The 16,915-nt window shown below is 30.1% G+C and overlaps 1 protein-coding gene and 1 pseudogene across 1 annotated transcript; one reads left to right on the forward strand and one right to left on the reverse strand.

Moving 5' to 3' along the window:
• Positions 1-824: 824 nt before the first annotated feature.
• On the reverse strand, positions 825-3,424 carry LOC124845927 (laccase-3-like). Its single transcript, XM_047323120.2, has 6 exons — positions 3,264-3,424; positions 3,005-3,156; positions 2,595-2,839; positions 2,318-2,446; positions 1,265-2,221; positions 825-1,108 (listed from the first exon to the last, which is right to left on the reverse strand). The coding sequence occupies exons 1-6, from the start codon at positions 3,375-3,377 to the stop codon at positions 978-980; spliced, it is 1,728 nt and encodes a 575-aa protein (XP_047179076.1). The 5' UTR covers positions 3,378-3,424; the 3' UTR covers positions 825-977.
• Positions 3,425-12,641: 9,217 nt separating this feature from the next.
• Positions 12,642-15,827, forward strand: LOC124845925 (peroxidase 2-like; annotated as a pseudogene).
• The last annotated feature ends 1,088 nt before the right edge of the window (positions 15,828-16,915 follow it).

Below are 16,915 nucleotides of genomic sequence, written 5' to 3' on the forward strand. Positions count from 1 at the left end.
TCCCGAAAGTTTCTAAAATATATAATCAAAAGTATGGTTATTTTAAAAAATGTAGTGGTGCACGAAGAAATTGTGAGGGTGAAGTAAAAGCCCCTTATTCATTCGGAGTTTTTTACAATTATTGTTGTATGTTATACTCATTCAATTTTATTATCTATGTGTGTCTATGGCAGCTTATAAAATTATGACTCTACTCTTAGTTAATAACTACATTCATAATACTTCCTTTTACTTAGTTATTTTCTAAAAGATAAATTATGATCTTTAACTTTCAAAAACATCTTCTAAAATCTATTCATTTCAGAAGAATAATACAACTTTTTAATAATAATTAAAACTTTAATAACAATATTTGGATATAAAAGATTTATGATATAATAATACCCATCATATAAATAGCTCGTGATTAATTCTGGAAATTTATATATTTTCTGAATAATACGTAAAGTAATTTAAATTGACAATTTGAACAATAGAATAAAATCATATGTCAGATTAAGAATTTCATAGATATATTTAAAAGAACGTATAAGTAAAGATAACAACTATGTGCGTTTAGATATTACACTTTTAAAATAAAAATTCATCTTTATTTTTATACTCCTTAAAAAATTGTGAAATTTGTATAGTTATTGAAAGCATTTGGAGGAGGGTATAATTAATACGCATTTTACAAGGGAACTTGATGCCAAATGTGGAAATGTTGTGCTATGAATGAATGAAATGTTGTAAAAGAAAAAGTGCAGGTTTTGATATAATAGTAATGACAAGAGATAACATGTTAAGCTATTTTTTGTTCTAAAAGTGGAAGCACTTGCACCCAATGAAGAAAAACACAAACATAGCTGCTCAATTCAGCATGGTCCAATTCTGGGCCTTGAAACACCACAGAACAAATACTGTCTAAAGAGACATGGAGAAACAACAATGCATTAATTGAGGAACATAAAAATCGTCACTAATGATGTTTTCTTGATCTAACACTGAGGAAGGTCTGCTGGTGGAGGAATCACTGACTGCGATGGACCAACTCCATTTTCTACCAAAAGTGCAGTTGCCAGACCCCAATTCAGATGTGAGTCTATGTGACAATGCAAGAACCAAATTCCTGATTTGTAACAAGGAAAAAAACGAATAACTTGTTAGTCTGCAGTTCACATTAGATGTCTGATAATGAAGGTTTGTATAGATATGTGTGTAAGTTTGTCCATAGTGCTGAAAGATTGAGAACGTTTATAGGAGTAGATATGTTGTTGTTAATTACCTGGATTATCAGCCACAAAACGAATGGCCACCCATCCTCCTGGTGGTGTTCCAATGGTGTTCTTCACTGGTGGGTCTACGAGGTTAAACCTTGCAGGATCTGTTGCTGGGTTGAAGTTGCCAAAGCCTGAACCAACTACAAAGAAGTGGAATCCATGAACATGCATAGGATGGTCCTCTGTTGTTACTATGCTTGTGTCCTGCAGAACAATTTGCAGATGTGAACCATACTTCACCTTGAAGAGCTTAGTTCCTTTTGCAGGGGTCCATAGGCCCCGCGGTACATTGCCGGTGTAGTTGAATTGCAGAGGAGGAACTGGAGGAAAGTCTGTGGTGAAAACACCAGGAATTCCTTGATAGTAGGCTTGCATAAGGGATGTGGTGGTTGGAAGAACAAAGGAATTGTTGTTTATGCTTGCTGTGAAGCGAGTTCCATTTGGTCCTTGGCACCTTGGACTATTAGGATTTGTGCAGTTGATTAACCCCAACCCAACAACGAAATATAGGCTAACATCAACTCTTGTAAAGACATTGATCTTGGAAAGGCCTCTGATCCCTGCTGTGTATGCAGTTGCAGTGGCTGTGTCATTGAAAGCTGGTAAAACTGGCAGTATTGGTCTTGGAACCTGTCCGTTTCCTTTGCCGCAGCTAGCAGATTTGTATTCGAGGATTGCAGTGGTGGTGGTGTTGTCAAATGCAGCATTCATGGCTGTTTGATATGCACGTGCAGCCATGTAGTATCTTCCAGGTGTTTGATCGGCAGTGACAAGGACATTGATTGTCTGGCCAGGACCTATCATCAGGACATTGGTGGTGAAAGGCTTGGTGTAAGCAGCATCAGTAGCAACCACAGTCATCCTGTGGTTGGCAATTGCGAAGAACAGTTCTTGATTGAGTGCACTGTTGATGATTCTCAAGAGAATTGTCTCACCGGCATCTACTGGTACACGTACAGTTTCTGCATTGCATATTTGTTCTATATTTTAGCCATGTGTAAAAATCATAAGAGAATAGAAATCTGCATGGAAGCCATGGCTCTGTAATAATTCCAAACCTTGACTTGAACATCTGTAGAGATCTCCTGGTTGACCATTAATTGTGTATGCAACAGATACATTTGGAGGTGCTCCTGTGAATTGTGCCTGCCTTAAGAGAGCCATCGGATCCCTGTCAAACCATTCCCCTGTGCATTATCATGATACAATTGCCATTGTTTCAGAGAAATAAACGTTTCAGCATCTTTTGCAGTGGAAGAAACGTTTTATTATGGTTCAGAGGTAAATTATAGAACAGAACTGAAAAGAATAAATGATGGTTTTAAATATAAGTACCAAGAAGGAGGGGAAATTCTTTCTTAGGCATGGAGAATGGATAAGGAGAACCCAATTTTGGATATATGATGAAAGCTCCATAGACGGTGGCTCTTAGGAAACCAGTGTGAGCATGCCACCATAGTGTCCCCTCTTGATTTTGGATTGTAAAACGGTATGTGTAACTCCCCCCTGGTTGAATGGGACACTGAGTCACATAACTAGGACCATCTGCCCATGGATTTCTCAACATCCTTAACCCATGCCTGATGCAAAGCATACATAAGATTGTCAGCATGAAGCATTTCAATTTTCATGATTGTATCATTAGCATAATGGATTAAGAGGTTACTTCCAAAAGATAAATTGTTATGACAGAAGGGTAAAACAAAAAAATGTCTTATGTGGGGATGAATGATGATGCTATTTACCAATGGATGGAGATGTTATATGGTCCAGCATTTACTACTTTGATTGCAATAGAATCTCCATCTCTTGCTTCCACAGTTGGGCCAGGAAACTGCCCGTTCACAGTGAGTACATTGTGGGTTCTGCACAGCCTCTTCACTGGCGCAGTTTGAATCTATTTCAATCAAACATTGAAGTCAGTACAACTAAGAAATGGTGCATGACATAAATGAAAACTGAGCAAATACTGTGTGATCATTACATTGAATAGAAAACACTTACAACAAACTGATGGTAGTGATTCTCTGCAGCTGAAGCAAGGGAAGCAATGACAGAGAGTAGGCAAAGTAAGAACCAAGAGTAACATTGCTTGGCAGGGAGGTGGATAGTCTTCATTGGTGCCAAAGAATTTGTTAAATGTAGTTACTTGAGTTATGTGACATTTGGTCTAAGGTGCAGCTATTTATAGAATGATTAAACCTTTATGGTAACTTTGAAAGAGAACTGTTTTGGCCTTTATTTAATGAGTTAACAGTGTACTAAATAATTTAGGATTGTTAGTCTAACCACAGAGGATTTGGTGCACCCACTAGCGCAATCAACTGTGGAACAAATGCTAGATTCTGTGGTTTAGATATATCACTTATAATATACTGCATGGCACATTGTGTACTATAATACATCTGAAATAACATATCACCTTGTCAAGATAACTGCTAATCATTACCCAGCTCAAACTAAACTTGTCTGAGAACAATGAAAGGAATGAAATTTAATCAGAAAGAAGTAAAAGCTAAAATATTTTCCTTGTCTGAGAAGTTAGGAATGAGACCACAATCATGAATGTAACTAAAACTATGCTAAACTGTAATGTAGAGATTATATTAGCAGGATCATGTTTTCAAAGAAAGGAATGCACTCTAAAATCAGTGATGCTTGAGAAATTCCAATTGGTAAATTGGTCCTTTTCATGCACTGTTAATAAAGCAGGTTAAATTCGTACCCAAAAGGAAAAGGTCTGTGAAATCAGATAGTCTGTTGAACAATCCAAACGTAAACATGGTCCACACAACCATGCATTTTCCTAAGTTTATTTGTGATGTTCTCACACTTGAACATATGAGTACCTTACATGACAGAAAAGAAAATAAAAAATACTGAGCAGTTAAGGTCGGGTTGAATTTTGGTTTGGTTCGGTAGTGCAAAGAGTAGTTGTTCAGTGTTTAGTTGACTACCAAAGTTATTAGCTGAAACAGTGTTTTTTCATTAGCTTTCTGAGCAATATGATAGTGGCATTTGTTAGTCCAAAGAAAAAAAGGATTTAACATGTTCACTCACTATTCATTATATAACCTGAACAGAAGTGTCAAATGGACTGAATGAAAGTAACTAAGGGAACATTAATTGTATAAACTGCATAATCATCAATCATAGTATAAATTTATATAATAAGAACACCACTTTTACACAAGCTGTGTAACAGTACTATATTAAACGAAGCAGGTTTGATACGTTTACTTTGGATATTTCATTAGCAAAGGGTACCTGCAATGTCGTTAGTGCATTGATTGGCCACCCTATTTTCATGTATTAGGTAGGCTGCCACCTGACTTTGGAACGATTCCATCAATTGTTAATTTGTTAAGTTGTAACCATAACCATTTTCGGAGTACCACGTGTTAATAAAACCATGTATTAGCTTTGTTTTTGTTGAATTGCAGCAACACAAGACTAATGTCAACCCCTGAATTTCAAAAGCTCAATCGATAAGCTTCTTGCAATTAATATTCATGTTCCTGTTGAATATAAGAGATAATGACCGATCACAAGATTCTATAATTATAGTAATTAGACAAATATTTTTCTAAATAGAATGCTAATGAATAATTATTAAGTATAATTTGAGATCTCGGAATGATTTATTTTTTATTTGCTTGAAGTTTATGTTACGAGAGATAGTTGACTTAGAGTTTTGCAGGTGTTGGTAGAGAAGTGTGTGTTATTTATGTGAGGATAGCAAAATTAAGGTAAGCAATCAACGCATAGAAATCGAGATTAACGCAAGCAAACCATAATCATTGACAAAAATCCAGACCTTGAACTCATTTAAACATGTAAACAAATAGGTAGACTCATGAGGTAACATTTTCTATTGGATGCTTACTTATTACACTTACACTTCGTTAGACTAGTTTATGACTTAACCATAATTGACTAATTTCACTATATATAAAAGTAAACACTTCATTTTCTCCTCAATATCTATCTAATACTAATAAACTAACAATTTTATTTTAAATTATAAAATAATTTTGGATGAATCAAATAAACAGTAAAAGAATTATTTTTTAAAATTTAATTAAATTTTAAGTTTTTCATATTTTTTTGTATTTTATTGAGTCTTTTTTTTTATATTGAATACTCAAATTTATTTATATTTTTCAATTATATATTTACAGTTTAATTTTTTTATTAATTGAGTGATTTGAGTGTTATCTCGTCCATTGAGTGATTTGAGTGTTATCTCATCCATAATCAAGTCATGTCATAGTTATTTTATCTGTCATCTTGTTTTCTCAACTTTTAAAAAAGTGTTCAAAAGGTGATGTTTTGTGTTTAATAATACAATAATGCATGTCATAAAAACCTCATTTTTTACACACGTGAAAATAAAAGAGGAATATGACCATACAAGATAATAATGATATCATCCACTAACAAAAAAATTAAACTACAAATATTCAATTGAAAAATATAAAAAATTTAATATCCAAAAGACAAAGAAAATAATAAAAATTTAATTAAAAATATTTAAATTAATGAGAAAATTAAAACTTAATTAAGGCCTTGTTCACTTGACGGAGTTTGAAGGAGATGATTTGAGGAAGAGTAATTGAATGGATTTCAGGAGATTTGAGAGTAAATTTTTTATTGTTTATTTGAATGGATTTGGACGTGAAAACATAAATTGGAATCAATTATAAAATCTTTGGATTCAAATACCTAAATATAAACGTGGTATTTCCTCAAACTATGAGGGCAAAGATGAGATTTCAAAGAAAATCATCTCAAATCTTTGTCTCTTTGCGGATGACTAAAAAAGTGCATAACGCACAAATTCACTCAAATCATTCCTCCTAAATCAGTCCAAACGAACATAACGCGTCCTGCGAATTTGCGCTCTCGTTCTCTCGTGAATAGTAAAATCAGCTAAAGCTAAAGTGAACATGGTGCATAATTTCTTTTGAAAAGCTAATTGATATGTTATTTAAGATATTATAATTATAATACATTTTTTTTAATTTGTAAAACATATACAAGTCTTTTACGATCGTTTTCTTTTGTTGAATGAATGGATACATCTAATAATATAGAGACGTTTGCCTTCATTTTCATGTGAAAAAGTTGTACACGAGAGTTATTTCAAGATTCATTCATATTCTTCATTTTTCATTCCTTCTCTTTCTATTTTTTTATTATCTCTCTCAATAAATAAATTTTAATGAACAAAAAATGCAAGTTCTAAAAATTTAAAAACTTAATGTTAAAAATTATTCAAATCACGACCTTTGTAATAATTTACTAGCTTTTAGGTTTTCATTATTATTCATTTTGACACTTATATTATCCTCCTAAGACGATGGAATTCAATTCTTAATTATCAAATCATTTTCACAAATACTTTTCTTTTCGTTCTAACCACATTGAAATGTAAAATGTAGATTCTTTTACTTAGCAAGACTTTAAAACCTAAGTTAGTAAATAGGTTATAGCTCACAATTTAATTATTAGTTGGTAATGTTCACTCAATTTACAAAAATATATTCTTTAGTAATTATTGTCGGTTAATTTTTGTTAATAATTATTGATAATCAATATTCATCATTAAATATTAATGATAATAATTTTATTGACGAATTTTTAAAGTTGATAATTCATTCAAAAATCATAATTACACGAATTTTTGCTGTTTCCAACAAAAGTGTGTCATCGGTAAATCTAATTTTTTGAAGTGTTGCTCTTTTATATATATTTTTTAATTTATATATCAATTTAGTATAGAAGTTGGGTACTAGTGGTTACAATGCAATATAATATTTATTTTGTTTGTTATCTACTAAAAAGTTATCTTAACTAAACTTATAACTTTTAATTAAATAGTAAACACTTAATTAAGCAAATCATTAATGTTACACTTAGAATTTTAATTAGTTATCAAGTATAATTGTATTCTCATAAGAAAGTAATAACAGAGGAAGTGAATCATTGAAAAGTAAACATTTGTATATTGTTTGATTTCTTAGTGGGGTCGAAGTTGCACACTAAATTTCAATCAAACTGTAAACAACCTCATTCAAGTTGTCTTGTAATCCAAGTCTACTTCTTTACTCATTTATATTTTGTGAGAGTTATCTACAAAACAAAGCTTAAGTTAGTATATGACTATTCAATAATTAGAATTAATTTTTGACGGTGCAATAAATGCATTCCAAGAGTTTTTAATTAACATCGGCCTAATCACAATTTAAGAATTGATAAACATATTTTATCTGTAAACATATTTAATTTGTGTTTAATCAATATTAAGAGATTTATCAATCGATCAATGAATTTTATCAATGATTGTCCAAAGTTCTAGAACTATTTCTGAACGAAGATTGATCGCCTAGTCAACTGCAGACCAAACCGTCATATAATACATTGTCAATTACTATAAATTTATCCGTTAACTAAGAAAGTAAGTATAATTAATGGATGGTATCTCTTATAATTTGATAATTAGTTAGGTTTAAACGTTTTGACATTTTCTTAAATTGTGTTTATAGTTAGTATAACCTGAAAAACGAAGTTAGGAATGCAACAAAAATGCTCTTGTAGCTGGGAGGTATATATATTAAATAAGATTGTTGAATTTTTACTAATAAACTCCCAAAAGCTGAAAGAAAACATCATGGACGAGTATTTATCCTAATTTATTCTTTGCTATTACTATTAATAACCAAATTGTTTTACCATATAATTTATTATATTTAAAGGTAATTGTTTACTTTGTGCAGACAACATTCTCAGTAAAGTACTAATAGAAGAAAATTATAAATGATAAAATAAATTAAATTCTTCTTATATAAACATAATAAGTTATAACTAATTTATACTTAACTAGTTTATAGAAATTCTCCTATTTAATTTCTTTAAATGCGTACTTTAACTACCACAAACAGCTTGTGAAAGAATGTTTTCTTAAGTTCATGTTGAAAATTTATCCAATAGGATTTTAATGCACTTCTAAAAGTATGTCAAGATATTTAATTAGCATTAAATTAGCTATTTATATATTTTGTTTTAAATTTGGTGGAGTAAGTAATCAGATTAGACCATTTTTATAATTCTATTTTTGTAGTTCTACAATTCCAATTAAGTTATAGAGTTACAGAATATTGAAATTTGTAGACATTAATATTACGTTTGAAAAAATGTAGTTATGTTTATAAAAAAATTAAATATTTTATGATAAAGTATTATGTTTGGAAAAAAAATTCAAAATAAATATAAGTAATATAATTCAACAAGATTAATTAAATTATTTAAAATTATAAAACTTATATTTATGTAAAAGGTAAGAAATTGAAATATTTTGTATTTTCAATTTTTTTTAATTTTTTCCTTGACTTGTTTTGGTTGGAGTTTCTTTAGTTTGATAAACATTAAAATATTGTTGTGAATACTATTTTTGGATGTCAACTAATATTTTTTTATTAATGTTGATGAGATAATTTTTATTTACATTTTTAAGGTTTATCTTTATTGTAATTTATTATTATTTCTCGCTTTCCAGGCCAATTTCTGATAGATTAATTTTTGAACAAAATGAATTACATTTTTTATTACTATTTATTTTGCTTATTTTTGTATTGTAAAGATTTTTTTATCTTGATGGTAATGTAATTATTTGTCAATAATTTATTAGAATTACTTTTTTCAATATCGAAAACTTGGTCAACATTAAACTGATATTTTTCTTTTCATGATAAATTTTTAAAGTCAGTAAAAAAATACTCTAACAATAATATCGTAAAAATAACACTATATTATAAAAGTCTAAATAATTATGACCAACATTAACTGAAAATAATATTAGGTGACATCAATCCTAATATTTTTGCCAATGTTATAATTGAAAAAATATTTTCAAAAGACCAAAAAAAATCAAGATTGAATAAAAAATATCAGTTTGATTAGAGAAATTCAAATTTAATATATTTGAATGATTGGTAAATTGTCTTGTCAAATTTTCTATCAAACGAAATGAAATTTTTTTATTAATAAATGTTATGATATATTTCGTTGTCTCAGTTTCACAAAGATTACAAGCTAAGATTAATAACAGTTTAGAGGTATATATATATATATATATATATATATATATATATATATATATATATATATATATATATATATATATATATATATATATATATATATAAATATTAACTTTTCAAGATATTTTCTAAATATAAAATCGTAATAAGAGTTTTATCTTTCAAAATAAATAATACTTAATATAATGAGTTAATTCTAATGACCGGATTTGAGATTAGAAAAATAAGAATAAAGTATCGTCATAAAAAAAAATCTAATAATAATTTTCTTAAGAAATAATGTGAAAGAAAGTGTAATTACTTGGATAGTTCTAATGATATATTTAAAAGTCATAAATTAAATAACCCAATATACATAATCATTTGATTATGGTATACCCACAATAACGACTAATTCTAACTTTTTGTTATATGTAAGAATTAAACACATGTAGAGAACTTATGATACCATATTATATATTTTGTTTAACCAACCAAAACCACTAAATTTAACCCAAAACCTCTAAACTGTGTTTGTGTTATAAGTGTATATTTGTCGCAAACTTTTCATCTAAAAGCTATGTATAAAATAAAGATAAAAGTAAGAGCTTAAAACATGTAAATGGTTTGTTAAAACATCTAAAGTTAAATATTGTTTGATAATTACAAAAATTGATTAACATTTAAGAACAGTTACCGTGTTCAATAAAAATGTAAATTTATAAAATTTATAGAATATTTTAACAATAACAACAAAGTATTAACATACCATTATATAATTTAAAAATAAAAAATATGAATTTTCTTATTATTATTCTCATTATTTATTTAATTTGATTGGTTATTTTAAAATTGAATAAATAATATAATATTCATAAAATAAATTTAAATATTAGATAGGAGTGATAAAAATGTTAAGTTCTTTTCATTAAGTTACTCAACTTTTTTGTTTTTCAAATTGGACTTACCTTAAAATCGGATCAACCAATAACAATAAAAATAAATAACATGTCAATAACATCACATTGTGTTGAATATCCTTTTTTGAGTTGAGTTTTGAATTATATGTATAAAATATTTATATTAGTGCAGTTAATTTTTTTCTCCCCCTTAATCTAAGTAGTGAGGTCAATAAATAATGTTAATTTTCGTAGTTTGAAAAAAAAAACCTACGTAGCATATTAGTAAAATTATGATTTCTAATTAGATTAGAATTAAATTTTGATAGTAGATTCATAACATATGGTATGGTGCTTCATTGAGATCATCAATTTGAGGTATTTTGTTGGTTGGAGAAAGAAGCTTCATAAGGTTGATCTATTTACAAATATAAAAATAATCATTTATGTCTAATACTAAAATAATCTACATAAAAAAAATATAATGGTAATTTTATAAATAAGTGAGGACAATTTATGTTAAACTCTTTAGCGATAAGTAAATAATTTACTTGACATACTATAGAGTTAGTTTGATGCAAATGACAATGTTATTTAGTTGAACCTTGTAACACCGAGATAGTATCTTATATTGGTATAATAATATAAATGAAAATTCTTTTACCGATGAAAGGTTGTGAGGATCCGAGTATTATTTTCTTTGTCTTTTAACGAATAAAAGGATGCCTCACCCATAGGATTTTGGTTTGTGTTGAGTACAATACGCGGTGGGTAAGCCTTACCAAAGTTATTATTCATAAGTTATTAAGGAGAAGGAATATTACTAGATATTGTCCATTAGTTGCGTATGAAGGACAATAATTGAAACGGGTTCAATAGCTACGTGTGAAGGATTAATGTCCATTCATTAGCTGTGTGTGAATGACAAGAATTGAGATGAGTCCAATAACTGCATGTGAAGGACTAATATCCATTAGCTACGTGTGAAAGACTAGTATCCATTAGCTGCGTATGAAGGACTAATATTCATTAGATGCGTGTGAAGGAAAAACATTAAGATAGGTCCAATAGTTGCGTGTGAAGGACGGGAATTGAGTCGTGTCCGAAACTGCATGTAGATTGATTCGATAATCATGGTTTTGCTCGGTAAGTATGGAAATTATGAATGTTTTGCATTTGAAAATGGAGTGACAAAGGGGTTAGGTTGACCAATACAAATATAATCCGAGTAGATTATGAATAAGATAATGAAGCTTTATTGACACTTAGTACTATTGAAAATAACTTGAATTGGATATTGAGTTGTGAATATGAATGTGACTTGTGATTTTTATTTATGGTCAACTCACACCTACTTGTTTGTGTTGTGCGATGATCGTACAATATATGTGTTGTACAGGAATATATGAGATTTCATGAGAGACTAGAGATGTTTAGCGCAAGGAGATGTTTTGAAAATTTATTTGGAATTTTAGAGATGTATTTGAATAATATTACTTTTGTAATGTAATTTTAAACAATATTCAAGTTTGGATTTTGGGATAAACTGCTATGATTAAGTTTAATGTATGATGGTATTAGACAATAATTTATTAGATGAATTTATGTTTTGAAAAAAATAAAATCAATGCGATACTCCTAGAATGAGTGTTACATGTACCTAATATAGTCCAAAGTAAATTGTCAATTTTATGTCATATATTATGTAGTAGGATGTAAATTTATGTTTAGTATTTTTCATTTGACATAAATTTAGGTCTACATGAACATGAACACCAAACTTAAAACAAACATAAAAAAAATTAAAATAACAAACATAAAAGGTCATCACTGTATTATAACTTCTATTATTTTATTTCTTTTTTAAATTTGAAAACTTATTATTTCGATGTATTAAGTGATTATAGACAACTTATTTGTCTATTTGATTTAACTTTTTTGTATTCACACTAGTGCAAAATTTGCCTTTCACGTCATCCAATAGACGTCAGTCCACGAAAACACTAACGTAAATAATTGACCGGTGAAATTTTCGTAAATAAGTTTGACTTTAGACGTCCATTGTGGAGGGCCCCGACGTCTATAATATTATACACATCATTATGCAAAAATTGAAAAACATCATTATGTTTTTATAAAACATCATCTTAATAAATGTTCAAATCATTACCTTAAAGTACGGGTAAAAACGACTGTTGCTTATGACATATGGATGGACCTCATTTCCAGATGGTTGAACTAAAAATTCATATTCTAGACTAATAATACCATCCAACACATTGTGAAAGTGTTTGCTAACAATTGCTCCATATGGATGGAAGAAAAATGATACACTACGATTCTTAACATTATGACCAACTATATGAAGGAATTGAGCTACTTGTTCCTCTACTGTCGAGCGAATGGCGTCCTTAACATACCCAGATGTTCTTAGTCTCTCACAAAGATTAATGAATACATCTGGACCCATTCGAATAATGTCACGACACCGGTTAGTATGCACAAGTTAGGACATTAACTACTCCCTGCGACGGTCTTTGTCCGGTATGAAATTGCTAACATTAATTGGATCACTCGAGCACAAATTCAATATATTCAACGCATGTCCAACAATGCATAACATTGTTAGTGCGGACAATGAGTGGTTATTTGTAATTGTCGATGTAGCATTGCTACTATATTGAACTCTACACCAACCACATCATCGTCCGTATCTTGACCATCCAAATAGGAGAGATCTAATTGTTCTTCCATCTCTATTTACTTAAACAAATATACACACACTATAATTAAATATACTATAATACATTAAACATAAGATATAATTAAAAAAAGTATAATACATTCAACATATCATACACTTAAATACAAGATAATACATTGAACAAAACATACAATTAAATAAACTATAATACATTAAACATAACATAAACTTATTATGAACTACATACATATATTTAGTAAACATAGTTCATTCACATATTCATATATCATATATTAATATATTAAATCAACATAATACATTGCATTCATGTATTCAATCTCATAAAGATACAAATAACTACCACTCATTCATACATTCATATATTTATTAAAAACAAAGAATGTTTAACACTTACCTCTTGAAGACGTTGAAGACGTATAAAGATTTGAAGCTGGATTAAGCAAAAATTTTCCACTCAATGTAATGCCACTCACAGATTCTCCAATTAGATAAACACTTTCTCCTTGTGTAGATGCTAATTTGAAATGGGAATTTACAAAAATAACTATCACCCTAAACCATACCAAACCTGTGAAAATAAAAACATAGAAATTATTATATAATAAAATGCTTCAACAATGCACACAAAGCTTCAAAAAATTTTCAATGTTACATTAAAATGTACCACTTGGCCGCCCTTTCAATGATGCACCACAATCCCCCACCTTCACAAGCAACTAGCCAGCCACCTCTTTCCTAACAATGGAACTATATCAAAACTTGTTAACAAGGGTTTCTTACACTGCCAAACTCATATCAACTCTTTCCATTATGAACAAACAAAACAAGAACACAAAGCCATACAATACCAACTGTAGAATGATGTTGATGAACCTCAACCACCTTGCGTAGCGTACACAGCACACTCCACTAGCTTCGCAATCTCCACTAGGTTCACGCACGTAGCTCGACCACACTCACGATACCTCCAACCACTGAACACTTGCATCATAAATAAACGGTCAGGGGTGCTCATCTTTCATCCACCTCCATGGACTCCAATGCATGCACTGAACATGATTGACTCCTCTTCGCATTCTGTTGCTTTGTGTCTTTCTCCACCTTCGTCGACTGCTTGAAGGAGCATGGGATGGAGCTGTATCCTCCACCATCACGGGTCATGGTGGTGTCAGCCTTGTCTCATTCTCGAGAAGAACCACTCATTATCTTCCCTTTTAAAAACCTCAGAAACATAAGTACCACCAAACCTTTGTCTTCTCCTCTGTCCTCCATTTTTGCCTTTCATTCACCACTTTTCCTCAACAATTCAACCTCATTTCCCCCCTGCTGTTTCATTTTATCTATCTAATATCACATAAAAGACAAACAATTATTTCTTAAAGAAAAGCTTATTAGATAAAATGATGTGACTCAAGGAAGAAGTGAAAAACATAAGTGAGTATAAGATATATTGAATAAAAATAAAAAATTGAACACTACAAAGAAATAAAACCATAAACCATTGTATTAAATTTTTAAATAAAAAATACTGTATATTTTTTATTTGGATTGAGTTCCTATCTTATTAAGATTGTGTTTTCTTGGTAATCTTTTCTTGAAAAACTCACCTATAGTACTAAAATTAGAAATTTGTTTTTAAGATCGACTCATAACTTTAATCTTTGTATCAAAAATTTTCTAAGTTCACGTATACATATTTCGTTATGATAAATAAATTACAAACGAATGGACATTATATAATTTTGATAAGTCTTCTTGATAGATAGAGTTCATAAACATGAAAAAAATAAAATAAATATATACATTTCAAGAGACTCACAATTAACAAAAAAGATAAATAAAAATATAATCATAAGTTTAAATTTTACATTAAATAAATATGAAAAAGGTTTCACATTAAATAAATATGGAAAAACTAAACATTAAGAAAATTGATAGATTTATTAGGTTAAAGTTTTGAGTTAGAATGATGTTTAAATAAAGGAAAAAAAGAAAATCATAGTAACATAGACCTTCATGGACAGTAGCTCTAGGTCGAAGAGATGCAACAACAACAAGCGAAAGCGCACCCAACACCCAACTCCCTTCTCCGTTCTTCGACCTTCCTACACTCACCAGCGCCTTCGTCGCCAAAGGCTTGTGTGCGCGTGACCTTACCATGCTCTCCGATAGCCACAACATAGGCCAACCATAGTGCCAACTTTTCAAAGCTCGCATCTACAACAGAACCAACATCGACATCAACTTTGCTGCGTCAACAAGAAGCATTTGCCCTTCCTCCGATTGGGACACCAACTTGTCCCTTCTGGACTCTCTCACTCCAATTCGTTTCGACAGCAAATACTTCTCTGAGTTGGTGGCTGGCCGTGGCCTTCTCATCTCAGATCAAGTGCTCTTTGATGGTGGCTCTCAAGACCCTTTGGTCAGAATCTACGACGACAATAATGCTGCATTTTTTCATGATTTTGGTGAAGCCATGATCAAGATGGATCATATCACTGAATACAGTGAAGTGGTTCTACATAGTGGGAACCGAATACCACTCCATGGTAACCGAATACATCTCCTTCGTGAAATTAATCTCAAGCCTGGAACCGAATATCACTCCATGCGAACCGAATACAACGTCTTTGTGAATCCTTCGCAGGAGTGGAACCAAATACCACTCTATGGGAATCGAATACGCCTCGGTCAATGCACTGTTCATCATCTTCTTTTGCTTCAAACCCGCACATTCATCTTCAACCCCTTTCTTCTTCATGCCATCAACCTACAGAAGCTCGTTATTCGTCCTGATCTACAACCCTACAAGTCAAAAACAACAACAAAATTGGACGAACAAGAGACTGCATCACTAACCTGACGAGTTCCTCTTTGTCGTCAATGCAAAAAAGGCCAACAACTTTGAACACTTGCTTCGCACAGCCAACAACTTTGAACACTCGCTTCGCACACCTGATGGAACCAATATATTAACTCCTTCTGATCTCTGAATAAAGACAACAACCTACCTAATACTAACCAGATATTAATGGTTGTTCATGGTCAAAAGCGCTTTAAATACCATACTGCATTCTCACTGTGTGTGTGCAGGAATCTTTCTTGTGGAATGCCTATATCAAGCAAGCTCAGCTCAGGTCAGAAATCTTTGTAACCACACAATTAAATTAAAAGTTAAAATTTCATTTTGTAAAAGTTAGATATAAAACTAATTTATATTGTATAAATAAACTTCATTTTGTAAATCAATTTTATAAAATTAAATTAAAAGTTAAAACTTATTTTTCTTTTTTAAAAATACTTAGATAAAATGACTAAATACACAGTTTCCTATAAGATTTTTAAAAGAATTAACTCACTAAATTCATACTCTAAAATCAGAGTTTAATTTTTTATATCTTAATCTTTATTTCGATAATCTATGTTCCATACTATTATTTGTAATTTGTCTTTATTTAAATTCTCACAATCTATATTTTCAGTTTTGAGATCTAAACAATCTTCAATGATTTTTTTTTCCAAATTAAAGAGTTTAAGTGTTGTTAATTTTCTTATTAATTTAGATACCAACAATTAATTTAAGTGTTGTATAAAAGAAAAACAAAACATATTGTCTTAATTTTAGAATGTGACATATTTAAAAATGGTTACAGTTTATAATTGATGTAGAGACATATATTCTACATTAATTATTAATCAATGTTACATTGCCATCAAGTAAAATATTCAAATAATTAATGTAAAGATATGGTATTAGGATCAAAACCTATAAAAAAGAACCTCATCACAGTTGAGAGGCAACAGTTACACGAAATTCGCACAAAAACTTGTTAACTTTTTGGTAAGTATACCAAATCGTTCCAAGTAATACAGTGAATAAGTAAAAGTATCGTCTCCCAAGGGACTTGTGCAACACATGACAATTCTTCCTTTTATAACTCAATTAGATGT

This window comes from Vigna umbellata, chromosome 1 (genome assembly GCF_029865625.1).
Source record: "Vigna umbellata cultivar VRB3 chromosome 1, Vumbellata_1.0, whole genome shotgun sequence".
Lineage (NCBI taxonomy): Eukaryota > Viridiplantae > Streptophyta > Magnoliopsida > Fabales > Fabaceae > Vigna > Vigna umbellata.

Bases quoted from the DNA above. Each gene is read 5' to 3' on its own strand.
- LOC124845927 (XM_047323120.2), bottom strand. From the start codon at position 3,377: ATGAAGACTATCCACCTCCCTGCCAAGCAATGTTACTCTTGGTTCTTA. The intron at 2,840-3,004 runs GTAAATAGCATC...GCTTTGCATCAG, and splicing joins TATAACATCTCCATCCATTG to GCATGGGTTAAGGATGTTGA. The intron at 2,222-2,317 runs GTTTGGAATTAT...TATGCAATGCAG, and splicing joins CTACAGATGTTCAAGTCAAG to AAACTGTACGTGTACCAGTA.